The following is a 13632-nucleotide window of genomic DNA, read 5'->3' as shown; positions in this document are numbered from 1 at the left end:
TTTATTCCAAGTAACGTTACAGTCCTCGCCACAGTCCACCAACGACAAGCGGATACATTTTAGAGACGCAATCACGTTGTCGCAATGGAGGCTGGGAGTAGTAGTCAAACAGCCTATAATGTAACGGCTCTTCTGTGGTAACTCGAAATCTATTTCCCGTGAGGCCATGCGGAGACGAGGCTGCGTAACCATGACAGCCGTGTTATTGTTGTTGGTGGTGAAAATCCTCTGAAGTGGCTACGCTAACGTTACACACTGAGTTATTTTAAGATATTAACCGGATCGGTGGGCGGCTTCTCGACGACACAAGATGTCAGTTGACTGTAGCAAGGTTATAATAGCAGGAGATGTGTTTTGAGGAAATATACAGTGCTGTTTGTGCCTTCTTGATACTGCATCTGTCCGTCCATGTAACCCATTTTTAGCTGCTGAAACAACGTTAGCATCTGTAGCCAAAAGACTGTCCGGTAATCTTGTACACCGGGTGCTTTTCTGTGGATCGGAGGAAATGTCAGACTCCTATTTAAACTGCGAGTTCAGGACGTGGATGCAAGAATGAGAGACGAAGGCTTGAGTCTATAAAAACGGAGACAAAGGAGGATGATTTCACGATACAACAGAAGACCTGTATCACATAAACTAGAGATGTGAGTAGCACTGAGCACTCATAACTATGTTTTCCCAGCTCTCAAGGAGTGAATTTTATGTTTCTATACTGTGAGAAAGTGAGATGAGTGGTAGACTTGTCCACCACGAATGACAGTGTAAAATTATATTTCTAATGATTATCTGTCACACAATTGCTTTGAGCAAACACAATCTCCTTATTTTCATGATGTCATCCTTAAAGGGTTGGCAAAAAGGTGAAGTGTACATGATTTATTTAAAGGGTTAAGACATGCAAAACTACCATTATAGTCCTTTAACAGACATATCAACAAGAATTATAATAATGATAAACAATATACAACATCATCATTGTATCTTTTATATCATTTGGACATCTCACTGCTGTCTGGATTCAACCACTTGGGGAGATAATCTGCTGTTGTAATTAGAAGAAACTCTGCATCTTATTTGCATGATGTCGTATCATGTTCCTATGACTGTGGGGCCGCTGATGTTTTCTTCAGAATGTGACTGCACGCTTACTTTTTAATTAGTTTTTTCTTTTAATTAACTCAATCTGTTTTTTTTGTGCAGTCGCGGGTTGTCTCGAAGTAGCCTGGACCACCACCCTCTCCCAGAAGAAGCAGACGATACCCAAACGCCTCATCGCTACCTCCATGACCTGCAAGAAGCTGTCTCCATTCACAACAGGTAACTGGGTTGTTCTACAGACAGACAGGCACGGATTGTTCTGCAGGGAGACAAACCTCGGCGATGCTAGAGTAAGGCCAAGATGAAACACGCATACTTTTCTACGCCTGTGTGTTTTGTTATGTTACACCTTCTTGAGTTGACAGCTGATTCTCAAGACTCTTGATATGTGAAACGAGATACCCAGACGCAGTGGATTAATTGATATCACATTGCCTCCTTCAGATGTGCAGTTAAAAGAATAAATAATGAGGCAGCCTGTTAGAATATTCAATTACTTTGACATTTGCCCTTTATTTTCCACTTTGAAACCTTGCCTGTGATTATTTTTGCAATGGTCACACCAGTAAGATTTCCTCATAACAGAGGAACGGTCTACATTTTTAAAACAGTCAAGATGTTTGAATGGATTTGATTAAAAAGACAAATAACCAATGGGTAAAACAGAATACATTGTATAAATGTGGTGAAATTTCTCGAGTTGTACACAAGCCATAAAACTTCCTTGTCCTTTCTATTTAGTTCAGAGACGTCTGCTGCCTCAGGCCACTCTGACTGTCCCACCGTCATCTCAGTAGACTCCAACCAGTCCTGGTCAGGTATCCACAGCTCCACAGGCACTGGCATCTCCACAGAGAGGAGCTCTGTATTCTCCTGGGGCTACGATGTAAGTCTACTCCTGAGAAAATGATCATAACGTGATGTGATGATGCCAGCCTGGTGCTGTCTGACACAAGAGAATCATTCAAGCGTGCACACACACAGGGCATTGTTTTTCCTCTGGCATTTTTCCATCCTTTCTGTTATTCTGTTACAAAGACAAAAAGCCTCCTTGAATAGATTGTCATGCAATTTTAATGTCAGATTTTGGTTTACTGTCATGCATTTTATCTGAACTTTTATGCCTCTTTACAAACATGAATTACCATTTGGCAAACCGGAGGAAAACAACATACAGCCAGTAACTGTATAGAGTGTTAAATGCTTTGTACATGCTACTTCTTTCTTTGTGTATGTGAAGCCTGATTCCACTGGTTTGTTATTATGCTGTACTTTCTAGCCTCAGCTGGTTCTACAAAACTTTTCCAGGACTCAATGATTTATTTAGTTTGCTGTCCTCAAGCTGCTTCCAAGAAAAAAAAAAAAACCTCAGTTACACAAAGTAACTCAGTCCTAACTCATCGTGATCTTTTTCTTTTTCTCCTTATTTTGTTATAGCACATGAACAATCCAGTTTGACCACAAATACATACACACATCCCAAGCGGCCACAGGAGCTAGTTATTATGCATGTTGAAGCTTGCTGTGAGATACACAAAGAATGGCGATGTGCCGCCAATAACTGATGAACAGACCGAAAAGCAGCAGCTTTCAATCATAGTGCTGGTGTATGAGAACGAGGAATAATGAGCCTTCATTCCTGTGTGTCTGTCTCTTGGTTTTTCTGTCCCATAGGAGTTCGACAAGGCGGCGTCACGGCAGGTACAGCAAATGTTTGAGGAGATCGACAAAGAGCTGTATGAGGGGAAAGGCAGCGGGGGAGGGATACTCCAGGGACTGCAGGATGAATGTCAGCAGTGGGCCACACGGTTCCCACATCTTCGGTATGTTATCCACCGCTTCCTACCAACCGCCTGACCTTTTAGAGCTGAGTGAAACAGTGCAGCAGTGGGATCAAAGATTAAAGTTGAATGTGGAGACAAACCTGAAAAAAAAAAAACATTCCATTCTTGCGTGTCACTCAGCATCCTGGGGACTCAGCTGGTCTGTCCCAGTGATGAGGGCTTCCAGTGGTATGCTACCTCAGGGAAGGGCAGCTCGACCAGCAGCCCATCAGCAGGCAAAGAGAGCAGTGTGAAGTCCCAGGAGAAAGACCAAGGCTGCACGGAGTAAGTCTTTACTTCACTGACTCACTGGTTGACTGACTGCTAGAAGGGCACATAAGGTCAAAGTTCACATGTTAGGTAAATTTACCTTAATTTTTTAAAACTAGATCAATAAGAAACATTATTTGACTGTTATGAAACTCAGTTAAGGAAAAAACTAAGCAGAATACATTTCTGTGGTAATGTCAAATCATTCTCAGTTATACTGATTTTAAATACAGAACATGTATAATTCAGTTTATTGGACCTGCATTGCAGCTTGGGTTAAGTTTCATGAGAGCTGCTGATATTAGTAAACTGTCTAACAGGAAATAAACCTGGAGCCATTGAATGTTTGTAAGAAAATGTGAATTATAGCTATAGCGCTTCATTAGTTCATGAAATTCACAAGAAATAGCTGGGTGTCCAGATGACTGCTGTTAGAGCATCAATTATAGAGGAGGCCTGGCTGACTGAGGTTTTGTGACCCAGATACTCTGGGCTTGTTAGCCAAAGTCAGTGATGTGGGATATCTGTGATAACTGTTTGGCACTAGGCAGTGCCACTGTCTGGCTAGTTCTACTCAGAAATGAGTTGACATAATGGAACATAAAATACGACAAAACAATATGTGCAAGCATGTTTGTGGCAGGATTTTCTTCCTGTTTTTCAGCCTGGGGTAGTCAGCTTGGTTTGAATTCACATTTATAGAAAACATACAGCATGTGTGGACTTGTGTCAGTGACTTGTGTGTCCTTGTCTTGTGGTAAAGGTTGAATGTGCAAGGCAGGAGAGCGGCGCTGATCAAGTCCTCGTCACCAGAGTTGGACGGGCCTCCTGGCACCTCCAGTGGCTCCAGCAGTCATGACAAGCCGAGAATGATTGAAGTAGAAGGTCAGATGGAGGAATACCTGGCTTTTGATAGCAGGGACCTGTGAGTTACTTACTTTTCTCATGCTATGATATTCCTCTTATTCCAGAAACAAAATCTGAACCTCAGCTACTGTCTGTGTGTTGTTCCGTTTGGTTAAAATGATTCGCTATATCTGTCCGTCTTGCACAGGGAAGATGAGTGGGAGCAAGATTGTTCAGAATCAGGTCGGAGGCATCACTGCATGCCCCCTGTCTCGCCATACCGTTGTCGCCGTCAGGCTGTCCTCGACCTGTTGTTCGATGACGTGTGGCGGCAGCTGGTTGGCTGGATGAAAGAGCTGGTCCAACGCCATTGGGAATGCTGCACTTCAAGTAGGGCTAATTTGCATTTATTTGACCTCAATCACATTAACAAATGTCTGTTCTTATGTATTGCACAATATTTGGAAGTAATTGTGCGCTTGTGATCAGCAGATGATGAAAAGATTTCTGGGAATTTGAGCCCCGTGCAGCAAGACTCCCAGAATCCCTTCATGCTGTTCTCCACACTGCCTACCATGCTGCCCAAACTTGGCCAGAGCAGGGTGCCCCCGCTCACAGCTGGCCTACAGTTCCAGGTCAGTGGTCTGAGAGGGAATGAGAGGCAGCAGGGTGCATCTGGGGGAGCAGATTGGGAGCCTCATTTCACTTTCATCGCTGTCAGCACTTCAGTTTCAGCAGCTGTGTCATAATTCATCATTCATTTCAGGAAAATTGTAACATTTCACATAGAGTTTTCTTCACAGTAGTCATTATTGCAATATACCTATGAAAAGAAAAAAATATTAATATAATGATCTAAGTTGGCAAGTAGAGTGTTTTATAAATACAATACCTGCAGATCAACAAAAAAAGTCACCGTCTTCAGCTGGAATCCATCCTGCTTTTAAACCTTTTTGTAGTAGAAGACGTTTTACGCCTGAGAAGAGTCTTAATTATTTGCTCAGCATCCATAACTGTGAAGTCTTTGCACACTTAAGAGTCACTCATCTCTGTTCCACAGTCCACACTTGATTGTCACCTGTTTTTTCACTCCTGCCTGTTGCTCTTTCAGTCTTTCAATGCTTCCAGTTCATTAACTTGTATCACTGTTTTCTTTCCTTCCCTCTTTACTCTCTGCCCTTCACCTTGCCAATGTGTTTTGTCTATTTTCCTTTTTTCTTTCCTTCTTTCGTTAATTTTTCTTTCTGTCTTCATTCCTCCCTTTTCTGTTCTTCCTTCCTTTCCTCTATATCCACTATCTTCCTTTGGTCATGCCTTTTTTCCCCTTAAAGAACACAAAGTCAAGGGGCTCAAAGCACAAGTCCAGACGGAAATCCAAAAAGCAGAAAAGGCCGTCCACTGTATGTAACTCCCTCACTTAGAGCCAAAATGGTGGCGTGTCGTGTGCACGCTGTCCGTAGCGGCTCATTATCTTTATCTCTAGAATAAATGTGCTTGTGCCTGTTGATTAACACAAAAGCATCTACACCGTTTTGCTTTTTAATTAACAGCAACTTCTTTTCAACATGAACTACTTTCTTTAGATTCTTCTTTTCTTTCACGAGAATGTTGGAATGCTTTGTTTTACTAGTTATTGATTTTGTTGAATTTTAAGTGTTGTGAATGTTATTTCTGGTCAGTGGTCTAGCAGATATGGGGTCCAGCTGATGTCACTGCATGATAAATAACAGTTTCTTTGAGAATATACTGTATTGTAAATACTGTATGAAAATAACTAACCATTAGGCCACTGTCATAAAATAAATCATTTGTATCTAACCTGCCTTTCCTCCAATATATGTCTCCTCTCTTACCTCTCTGTCCTTGACCCTTTAACCTCCCCCCTCCCCGTCTTCCTTCTGTTTATTTCACACCATTCCCCAGGCTGGACGGGTCCCAGTAGGAGCAGCAGCGACCCAGCACAACCTGAACGACCTCATCATGATCCACAGCATCCCCCTACAGCAGAGAAACCTGGGTGTTCTGGATAGAAACCAGTATGGACACATTTTACTCTTCTAACCAATGAGCATTGTGCTAAAAGTAGAGAAATAAAAGCAAAATCACACAAAGATACAACTACCACACGTTTGTACATTCCTAATATGTGATTTTAATCTTTAATGTCTTTTATGTCTTGTAGATCTTGTTTTTACATTCATTTAAAAAAAAACATGTTTCTGTCCCTGGTCCTAACACCTTATTTAGCAGAGTAGTTGGCCAGTTGGCAGCAGGTGGAAATGCGTCATTCATCTATTGTGTTCCACCTTCTTGTTCCCGTGCAGGGAGCCAGAAGAGCGGGCGTCCCACAGACCAGGCTCCAGCGTGGTCCCCTCCAGCAAACCTCGCCCTCGCCGAGCCCTGGAGCAGAGCTCTTCATCACTGTCCCGACCGGCCCAGTCAGCTCGACGCAGAAACCCTCCTCCCCGAACCCTCCTGCCACTGGTTCCTGGCTTGAGTCAGTCCAGCGCAGCGGTATCCATGGATGAGGTCATCCGGGGGACGCGTCTGTGAGTTTTGGCATCATGGGAACCCCCAACCCCACCCAAACTCCTATCTTGCTTTTTACTCTCTCATTCTCCACTGCGGTCTCTGAAGTTGTGCAGAAGCAGAGGGAGATTACTTTGAAAGCAGACTCCCTTTTAACTTGTGCCTTATGGCTCTGCGAGAGTAGAATAATGGGGTTGGGAGGTGATAGAAGTTTCATGTGTGAAACCAACTTAACAGATGAACTTGTCATGAACTGCGGGTAAAAAAGTGATGGGGTAAAGCATGTTTTCCCTTCATAGGGTATGTCAGTTCTTCTGCAAAATTCAGCGACTACAGTGTCTTAATATCTAATGGTAGAGTCAGTGACCATGTGTTCATGTTCATATCCAAGTCACTGCACCCTACAAAGAAATAGTTCTGCACACAACTGCCCGTAAAACTACAACATGCGTTTTTACACTTTAATTTTGTATGGATCAAACAAACAATATAACGTGTTGTCGTTGGACGGAGCCAGGCTAGCTGTTTCCCCCTGCTTCCAGTTTTTATGCTAAGCTAAGCTAACTGTCTCCTGGCTGTAGCTTCATATTTAATGGACAGATATGAGATAAAGTATCAATCTTCTCATCTAACTCAGCAAGAAAGTGAATAAGTGCATTTCCCAAAATGTCAACCGATTCCTTTAATATCACAGTGCTGTCACTGTGTGGGGAGATAACTCAACCTTTGATAGCGCTGTGGTGAAATAATTTATCACAGCACTAAATAAGAAACATTATCTACAAATCACATCTTTTTTGTATCGCAGCTATATAAAGAAGTAAAATTCTAACTTTGACTTTCATCCTTACACCTAAGTCGTGAATTTTCACAACTCCCACAGTCATTTTTTCAGGGAGCAGTGAATAAATCTATCTATACTTGTGTGTTCTTCCACAGAGCCACGGCCAGCGACCGCCTGACGTCTCCACTGTTGCCTCTCAGCAGGAACACACTCCTTCCCCCCATCAGCACTGGAGACCCAGAGTCGTCCCACTCAGGGCAGCAGTCCAAACCTGCACAGGTATAACACCACCGAAACACAACTACACTAACAACGATAAACTCGTTACAGCACTTGAACAGAAACAGAGATAAATGAAGGCTTTCTAAATAGACAAGAGGTTGTACAATATACCAGTAACCCCATAGTGTAGAGCCTAAAAAACAGTTGCACTGTAGCATTTATTAAACATCTTGGTCAGTTTTTCAAATGCAGTAAACCACATGTGATCCACTGCTTAAAACCTTTGTATTTGTCCATTTTTCTCCCATCGCACCAGCGTCAGAAAGGCCCGTCTAGCCGTGCCCACAGCGCTATTAATGATGAAGCCGGCAGTTCAATACCAAGGGATCGTCACCACGTACTGGACGTCTTCTCTCGCCCCAACACCACTCACACATACAGGGTAAAGGCTCTCTATCATCTCAGAATACTGCACACTGTCACAAGTGGAGCGGTAATAATAATATTCTACACAAGAGAAACTATCAAGTTACTTTTTTTAAGCAGTGTAGTTTTATAATTCCAAGTAAATAGTTGGTGTAGTTCACTTGTATGATCAGTATGCATGACAGTATTCTTGACCGCTGGCTTTCTTCTCAGTCGGACACCCCTTACCGCCGCTCCTTCACAGTATTGGACAACATCGGGCAGGGGAGGCCAGGAAGAGCCTCTGTGGGCACAGGTCAGAAATTCAACTTGAATTGTTAATCAAAAAACATTAACATATTCTGCTGGAAAGAGACACTTGCTTTTCATCTGCCTGTTCTGTTACTTTAATGTTAGCTTACACTGTACGCATCAATTTATTCCTTAATCCCACCAGATTCTCTTGGAATCGGTGTGACCGGCATCAGTCTTGGCATCAGCAGCTCATCTTTCTTGGACTCGTTTTCCCACCACCCCCTGGGCCACTCGCCCATCAAAGACGAAGAGGAGCCAGACCCACAAGCCCCTGTTGCAGGTCAGTAGCTTAAAACAGCTGATGAAACTCTTCCAGGCTTCGTTCTTAGGTGAATATGAGTGGTTGTAGCTGCTGGCTTTGGTGAGATTTACCTACTAGCGAGATGTTTTAAGTCTATGTTCAGTAATGTTTTATCCTTCCTCTTCCTAATAGCTCCACTGGTGCCTGTTTCGGGGGTTCCACCTCGGTCTTACACGCGGGGAGGCATCTCATCCAGAGCTGGCAGACCTGGCTTGTAGTTCTCCCCGCACCCTTCAGCCATTCATCTTCATACAGCACAATGAAGTGCAACACTCCGCAGCATCTGTGCCCACTTAACAAGTTTTTGTTTTGACAGAGGTAGCAGAATTGTTTCATATTATAGCTGCTTTGCTGAATTTATTTACAAAGTTTTTGTATCAGGCCTATTTTTGTATCTCAGAAATCAGCTTATGTGGCTGCCAAACACAAATAACTGTTGACACGAACTATCCATCTTCATGTACAGTGAGAGGTGTATGTGTGGATATTTGTACTCAGTATGTATGATTTGAATGTGTATATATCTATTTATATGTGAATGTACTGTATATTCTCCTCTGCAGTGTGTTGTACTGGTAAATGACTATGCAGGGAACAACACATCCACCCAGACAGGGACAGAGAGGATAAAAAGCACTTTTTCTCCTCTGATACAACATCAGAGTTTGGTACTGTATCTTTTATAAGGACACAATTTTCAACGGGCCTGTTAAAAAAAAACAACTAAATGGACCCAGAGCTTTTCATTGCATATCGTTGCACACAGAGACAAGAATGAGATGCCACCTTGAAAGTTTTTGCCTTTCTCAGCATTACATCTCAGTTGAAACCATATGAATCAGAAGAGCACTGACAGAACATCTCTACAGTCCACCTCATTTATAAGATAATGTAGAAATACAAGAGGTAGTTGTAGAAAACGATGTGTTTGTAAATAATTTATTCGTCATGTCTGTACAAGATACTGTATTTGATGTGAATTTTTTGCATTATTACCTGTGCAAAGCCAAATAGGAATGCTTTGTCAGGTAACATCAGGGTAACTGCACAAAGGGTGGTTTTCCCTTCATTTGTTGTTGAAATAATCAGATAGCCATGCTACAAAGGTGACAAAGCTTGAAAATCAAAGTTTTTCTCTCTTCAATGTATTTTCTATTTTATACTAAATAAAAAAATATGTACAGATTACATATATAAATATGAATTTATTTGTGTTCTCTGAAGACTTTAACAACATAAAAGACAGAAATAAAAGATGCATTTACATTTTGATGAGCGTCACACAAAAAGCTACTACATATTCATACACTGAAGCCACATAAAAGGAACATTTTATGAGCATACAGAACAGAGCAGTTAGACAGCAGCTCATACGTGTACTCCAATGCTCTTACTCAACTTGAAAAGGTGTTTTGATTCATTTACACGTTTTATCTGCTATAACCAGAGCATGCACACTTTTCACTTTTTTCCTCTTTTTGATTTTTGGGATTTTCCACTTGGTTTGGAGTATTTCGCCTCCAGGTCAGACAGGAAACTGTTAAAGTTCTGCTCTCTGGACTTCTGTCTTTGCTGGAAAGTAAGAAAGATATGAAGGTTATTGAGAGAAAACAAAAAAAACCCTATCAATTTCATACATCTGGAAATGCATTTTTTACCTGAAGCATCATCACAAGACTGTCATCCTCATCACCGAGCCCCATCTCTTTCTGCATTTCTTCTGCTTCTTGTCGTTCTCTGTCAGCCTGGAAGGTCAAATGCAATCGAGTTAATGAGACTGGAGGAAGTTATAAAATAAGATACTTTCCTGGAAAAAGACATAAAATATAAGCTGTGAGGATTTTATGGCTTTAACATAAACACATTTCTCACCCTCTTCCTGCGAGCCCTCTTCTTTTTGTCAGTCTCCTGAGTGAAAGCAGGGAATTCTTTGACTTCTCCGCTCTTGATGGCAGCCTGGATGATGCTGCAGAGTCTGGGTTCGTCTTCCTGGGAGCAGCACAGGGCCGAGGCCGTGATGGCGTCCATATCTCCCTCATGCTGCACATATAGCTGGATTAAATCCTGCCGCTCCTCGTCAGAGCCCTTGTATTTCTTCTCAAATTCAAGGATGTCCTGCACAGTTATCTAGGAGACAGACAGAGAGACAGAGCAGGCTGTCAAGACAAAATGTGTGACAGATGCTGTTTAGGGACATAAAATTATGGTGATTTTATAATCCTGCGACGAATACGCTGTTGCATTAATCCACCATTATGTCTGGGTACATGTAGCTTTTTATTTGTAGTACCATAGCTGGTACAATGACACAATAACCTCTACTGTATGTCATTGAACATAAAATTTCTGGTATACAAGTGACTCACTTCAGAGGTCACATCATCACATGTATGACTCACACGACAAAGACTAAAATGAGTCACGTTTCTAAAAAAAGAAAAAAAAAACCCTGCTGTGCTCCAATACCTTAGGGAAAAGCAGCCTCCAGTAGTCTTCCCAGCAGCGGTCTTCACTCAGGACGTCAGACTCTTCATCCACCACTCCCTGCTCATCATAAACAACCCTCTGCTCTTTATCACTCAGCACCGCATACAGCTTTCCTAACACCTGGAGAAAAAAACCCCAACAAAATCAGGTGAGACTCAATTTTACACACATCTGCAGCCCTTAAAAAAATGTAGTATGAAATACTATTATATACTTTATATGAGTAATATAAAAATATGATGTGGCGGTACTGATATATTGACGTACTGTGGGTTACTATAAGCTTTAAAAAGCAACATCTATATTAAGGCTGCAACAAACAACAAATTTTTTAAGATGCTGGAACGAGAGAAATTGTAGTATTTTTTCTTTAAAAATTATTCAAACCGAGTGATAGATTATCAAAATAGTTCCCAATTAATTTTCTGTTCCATGGATTATTTAGACTAATCATTGCAGCTCTAATTGATATAAGGTTTAGGAGATTTGGTGATATATACAGTCCCATAAAACAATGTAAGTTTGGCAACCATTAGAGATTTTGCCATACGGTACCTTTTAACAATTTCACTAATATCTTTGGTTGTATTTAGGGCTAAAACTAACGAAATCTTTATGAAATGTCAGAAAATAGTGAAAAATGCCTATTATAACTTCTGTGGTGATGACTTCAAATGTGTAGTTTTGTCTGATCAATAGTCAAAAATCCAAAGATATGTAGTTTACTATCATGTATGACACAGAAAAGCTTCAAATCCTCACATCTGAGAAGCTGCAACCAGCAAATATTTGGTATTTTTGCTCAATAAATGACCAATTATTTGAGTAACAAAATTGTTTCCGATTAACGTATTCTTGTGTCTGGTCGACTAGCCTAATAGTTTAATCGACTGATCGTTGCAGCTCTAGTTGTATTTGCACATTATGGGCAATTTTACAATCAGTGAGCAGCTACTGTGTTTATGTGTCAATATCTGATTAACGTCAATGCCATGAGGTATCATAATTTGTCAACTGGATGCACTTAAAACGGACATTTCCATCTGATTATTTAATCTACACACAAGCTTCTCAATTGAGTTTCTAGAAAATGTAGTATATCACTATATATAAACATTATCTATATAGTAACATGACATTACGTAAAAGAGGATGAAAGACTTATCCATATCGCCCTCCTCTGATCAGTATTACTTTTAGTGCTGATCTTTGTTAACTGCAGACTTGACATTTTAATGATCTTTATTTCTATGTGAGCGAGGAGTTTTTCTCAATGTATAAATGGGAAAACGTTACTCAAATATATACATTCCTACAAACAGATGCATGACAAAGTCCCAGTTAATGTTAGTGGCATAATTAGTGATTGCAAAAGGGGAAGACGGAGATTACCAACTACTTAGCTGACAACTAACGACAAGAAGGGTTAACCTGAAATTTCTCCGTGGCGAGCGGGTCTTCAGGAGCCCGGTCTGGATGCACTTTGAGGGACACTTTGTAGTAGCTCCTCCGGATCTCTGCCTCTGTTGCCTCCTTGTTGATGCCCAGCACCTCGTACAGGTTTGACGTCTTGAAGAGCTCCTTGCAGCGGTCGAGCAAACCCATCCTGACAACTCTTTGCTTTGACTGAGTACGTTTAGACGAGTTTTTGAAGCTGTGTTTCTGTTACTAGCCTCCCCTTTGTTTGCTAAACTAAATTGGCGCGCTAGCTTGTCACGTACTTCCGCATGTACAGCTACGTGATTACGTAGTAAACATACGCGCTCTCTTATTGGTTGCATTCATCCCATTGTCAGACTATTTAATGAGGGCTTTTTATGGCATTTTATTTAAAGGGGACCTATTATGCTCATTTCCAACTCTATATTTTTTATTCTGTGACTCCACTAGAGTAGCTTTGCATGATTTACAGTTTGAAAAATCCTTATTTATCTCATACTGGCCTTTTATGCAGCCCCTCAGTTCAGCCTCTGTTTGAAACATAGACCGTATAAAAATAATGGATGTAACCACCGTGATGTCATCCATTGGTTTGTTGACTTTTGAAGCCCTGAATTTGACATTTTGACCATTGCCGTCTTGGATTTTTAGAGCCAGAAGTGATGAGAAGTGACCATATTTGAATGAGAGGGTGGAGCTGACCCTAACGCTAGCTGGTAGCTTGGTTAGCATAGTGCATTTACAGTCTATAATTAACTGTGATAATGCTAATGCTAATGCTAATTTTCCCTAGCGAAAAACAGGCTTTAGACCATTAAAACAAAATGTACTTACCTGAATAATTGAACATCCAACTCCTTAGAGGGTCTTTGAGTAGAACCAAATGCTGAACAAGACTTTTTAGGTGACCAAAATGTTACAATTAACTTTCATGAACTGAAAACACACTGAAATAGCGACGCTACGGCTATGCCTACGGCTACGCCTATAGTCTGTGAATCTGGGGTCACACCACGTTTACATTACCCAACCAATGCTGTCATTGGTTAGGTAGCAAACTGCCAATAACAACATAGCCATGCCCTAAAGCAAACTCTGCCTTATCATCA

General features: G+C 41.3%; 2 protein-coding genes across 6 annotated transcripts; one reads left to right on the top strand and one right to left on the bottom strand.

The window, feature by feature from the left end:
- Window positions 1–176: 176 nt before the first annotated feature.
- fam149b1 (family with sequence similarity 149 member B1) lies at window positions 177–9800 on the top strand. Of its 5 annotated transcripts, XM_042434113.1 has the most exons (17): window positions 177–312; window positions 426–647; window positions 1204–1320; window positions 1843–1987; window positions 2776–2924; window positions 3066–3209; window positions 3958–4119; window positions 4249–4430; window positions 4530–4675; window positions 5372–5440; window positions 5964–6076; window positions 6365–6589; window positions 7509–7632; window positions 7892–8017; window positions 8215–8296; window positions 8438–8575; window positions 8729–9800. In XM_042434113.1, exons 2-17 carry the CDS (start codon window positions 601–603, stop codon window positions 8812–8814), a joined length of 2055 nt encoding a protein of 684 aa, XP_042290047.1. In that variant the 5' UTR covers window positions 177–312; window positions 426–600; the 3' UTR covers window positions 8815–9800. The 5 variants fall into 5 exon arrangements, with proteins under 5 accessions (XP_042290047.1, XP_042290046.1, XP_042290049.1 ...); XM_042434112.1 differs by having other exon boundaries at window positions 177–647; XM_042434115.1 differs by having other exon boundaries at window positions 178–647; window positions 4533–4675.
- Window positions 9782–12818, bottom strand: dnajc9 (DnaJ (Hsp40) homolog, subfamily C, member 9). The gene is made up of 5 exons (XM_042434118.1): window positions 12515–12818; window positions 11063–11203; window positions 10469–10723; window positions 10255–10341; window positions 9782–10168 (listed from the first exon to the last, which is right to left on the bottom strand). The coding sequence occupies exons 1-5, from the start codon at window positions 12686–12688 to the stop codon at window positions 10058–10060; spliced, it is 768 nt and encodes a 255-aa protein (XP_042290052.1). The 5' UTR covers window positions 12689–12818; the 3' UTR covers window positions 9782–10057.
- Window positions 12819–13632: the final 814 nt, after the last annotated feature.

This window comes from Thunnus maccoyii, chromosome 14 (genome assembly GCF_910596095.1).
Source record: "Thunnus maccoyii chromosome 14, fThuMac1.1, whole genome shotgun sequence".
In the NCBI taxonomy this organism is placed as follows: Eukaryota; Metazoa; Chordata; class Actinopteri; order Scombriformes; family Scombridae; genus Thunnus; species Thunnus maccoyii.
This window is presented reverse-complemented; position numbering and strand designations above follow the sequence as displayed.

What these genes read in the sequence shown, in the direction of transcription:
- fam149b1 (XM_042434113.1), top strand. Translation starts at nt 601, where the DNA reads ATGATTTCACGATACAACAGAAGACCTGTATCACATAAACTAGAGAT. An exon ending in AAAGACCAAGGCTGCACGGA is followed by an intron (nt 3,210 to 3,957) that starts GTAAGTCTTTAC and finishes CTTGTGGTAAAG; the next exon opens with GTTGAATGTGCAAGGCAGGA. An exon ending in GTCATCCGGGGGACGCGTCT is followed by an intron (nt 6,590 to 7,508) that starts GTGAGTTTTGGC and finishes GTTCTTCCACAG; the next exon opens with AGCCACGGCCAGCGACCGCC.
- dnajc9 (XM_042434118.1), bottom strand. Translation starts at nt 12,688, where the DNA reads ATGGGTTTGCTCGACCGCTGCAAGGAGCTCTTCAAGACGTCAAACCTG. An exon ending in AGAGGGCTCGCAGGAAGAGG is followed by an intron (nt 10,342 to 10,468) that starts GTGAGAAATGTG and finishes TTGACCTTCCAG; the next exon opens with GCTGACAGAGAACGACAAGA. An exon ending in GTCTTGTGATGATGCTTCAG is followed by an intron (nt 10,169 to 10,254) that starts GTAAAAAATGCA and finishes CTTACTTTCCAG; the next exon opens with CAAAGACAGAAGTCCAGAGA.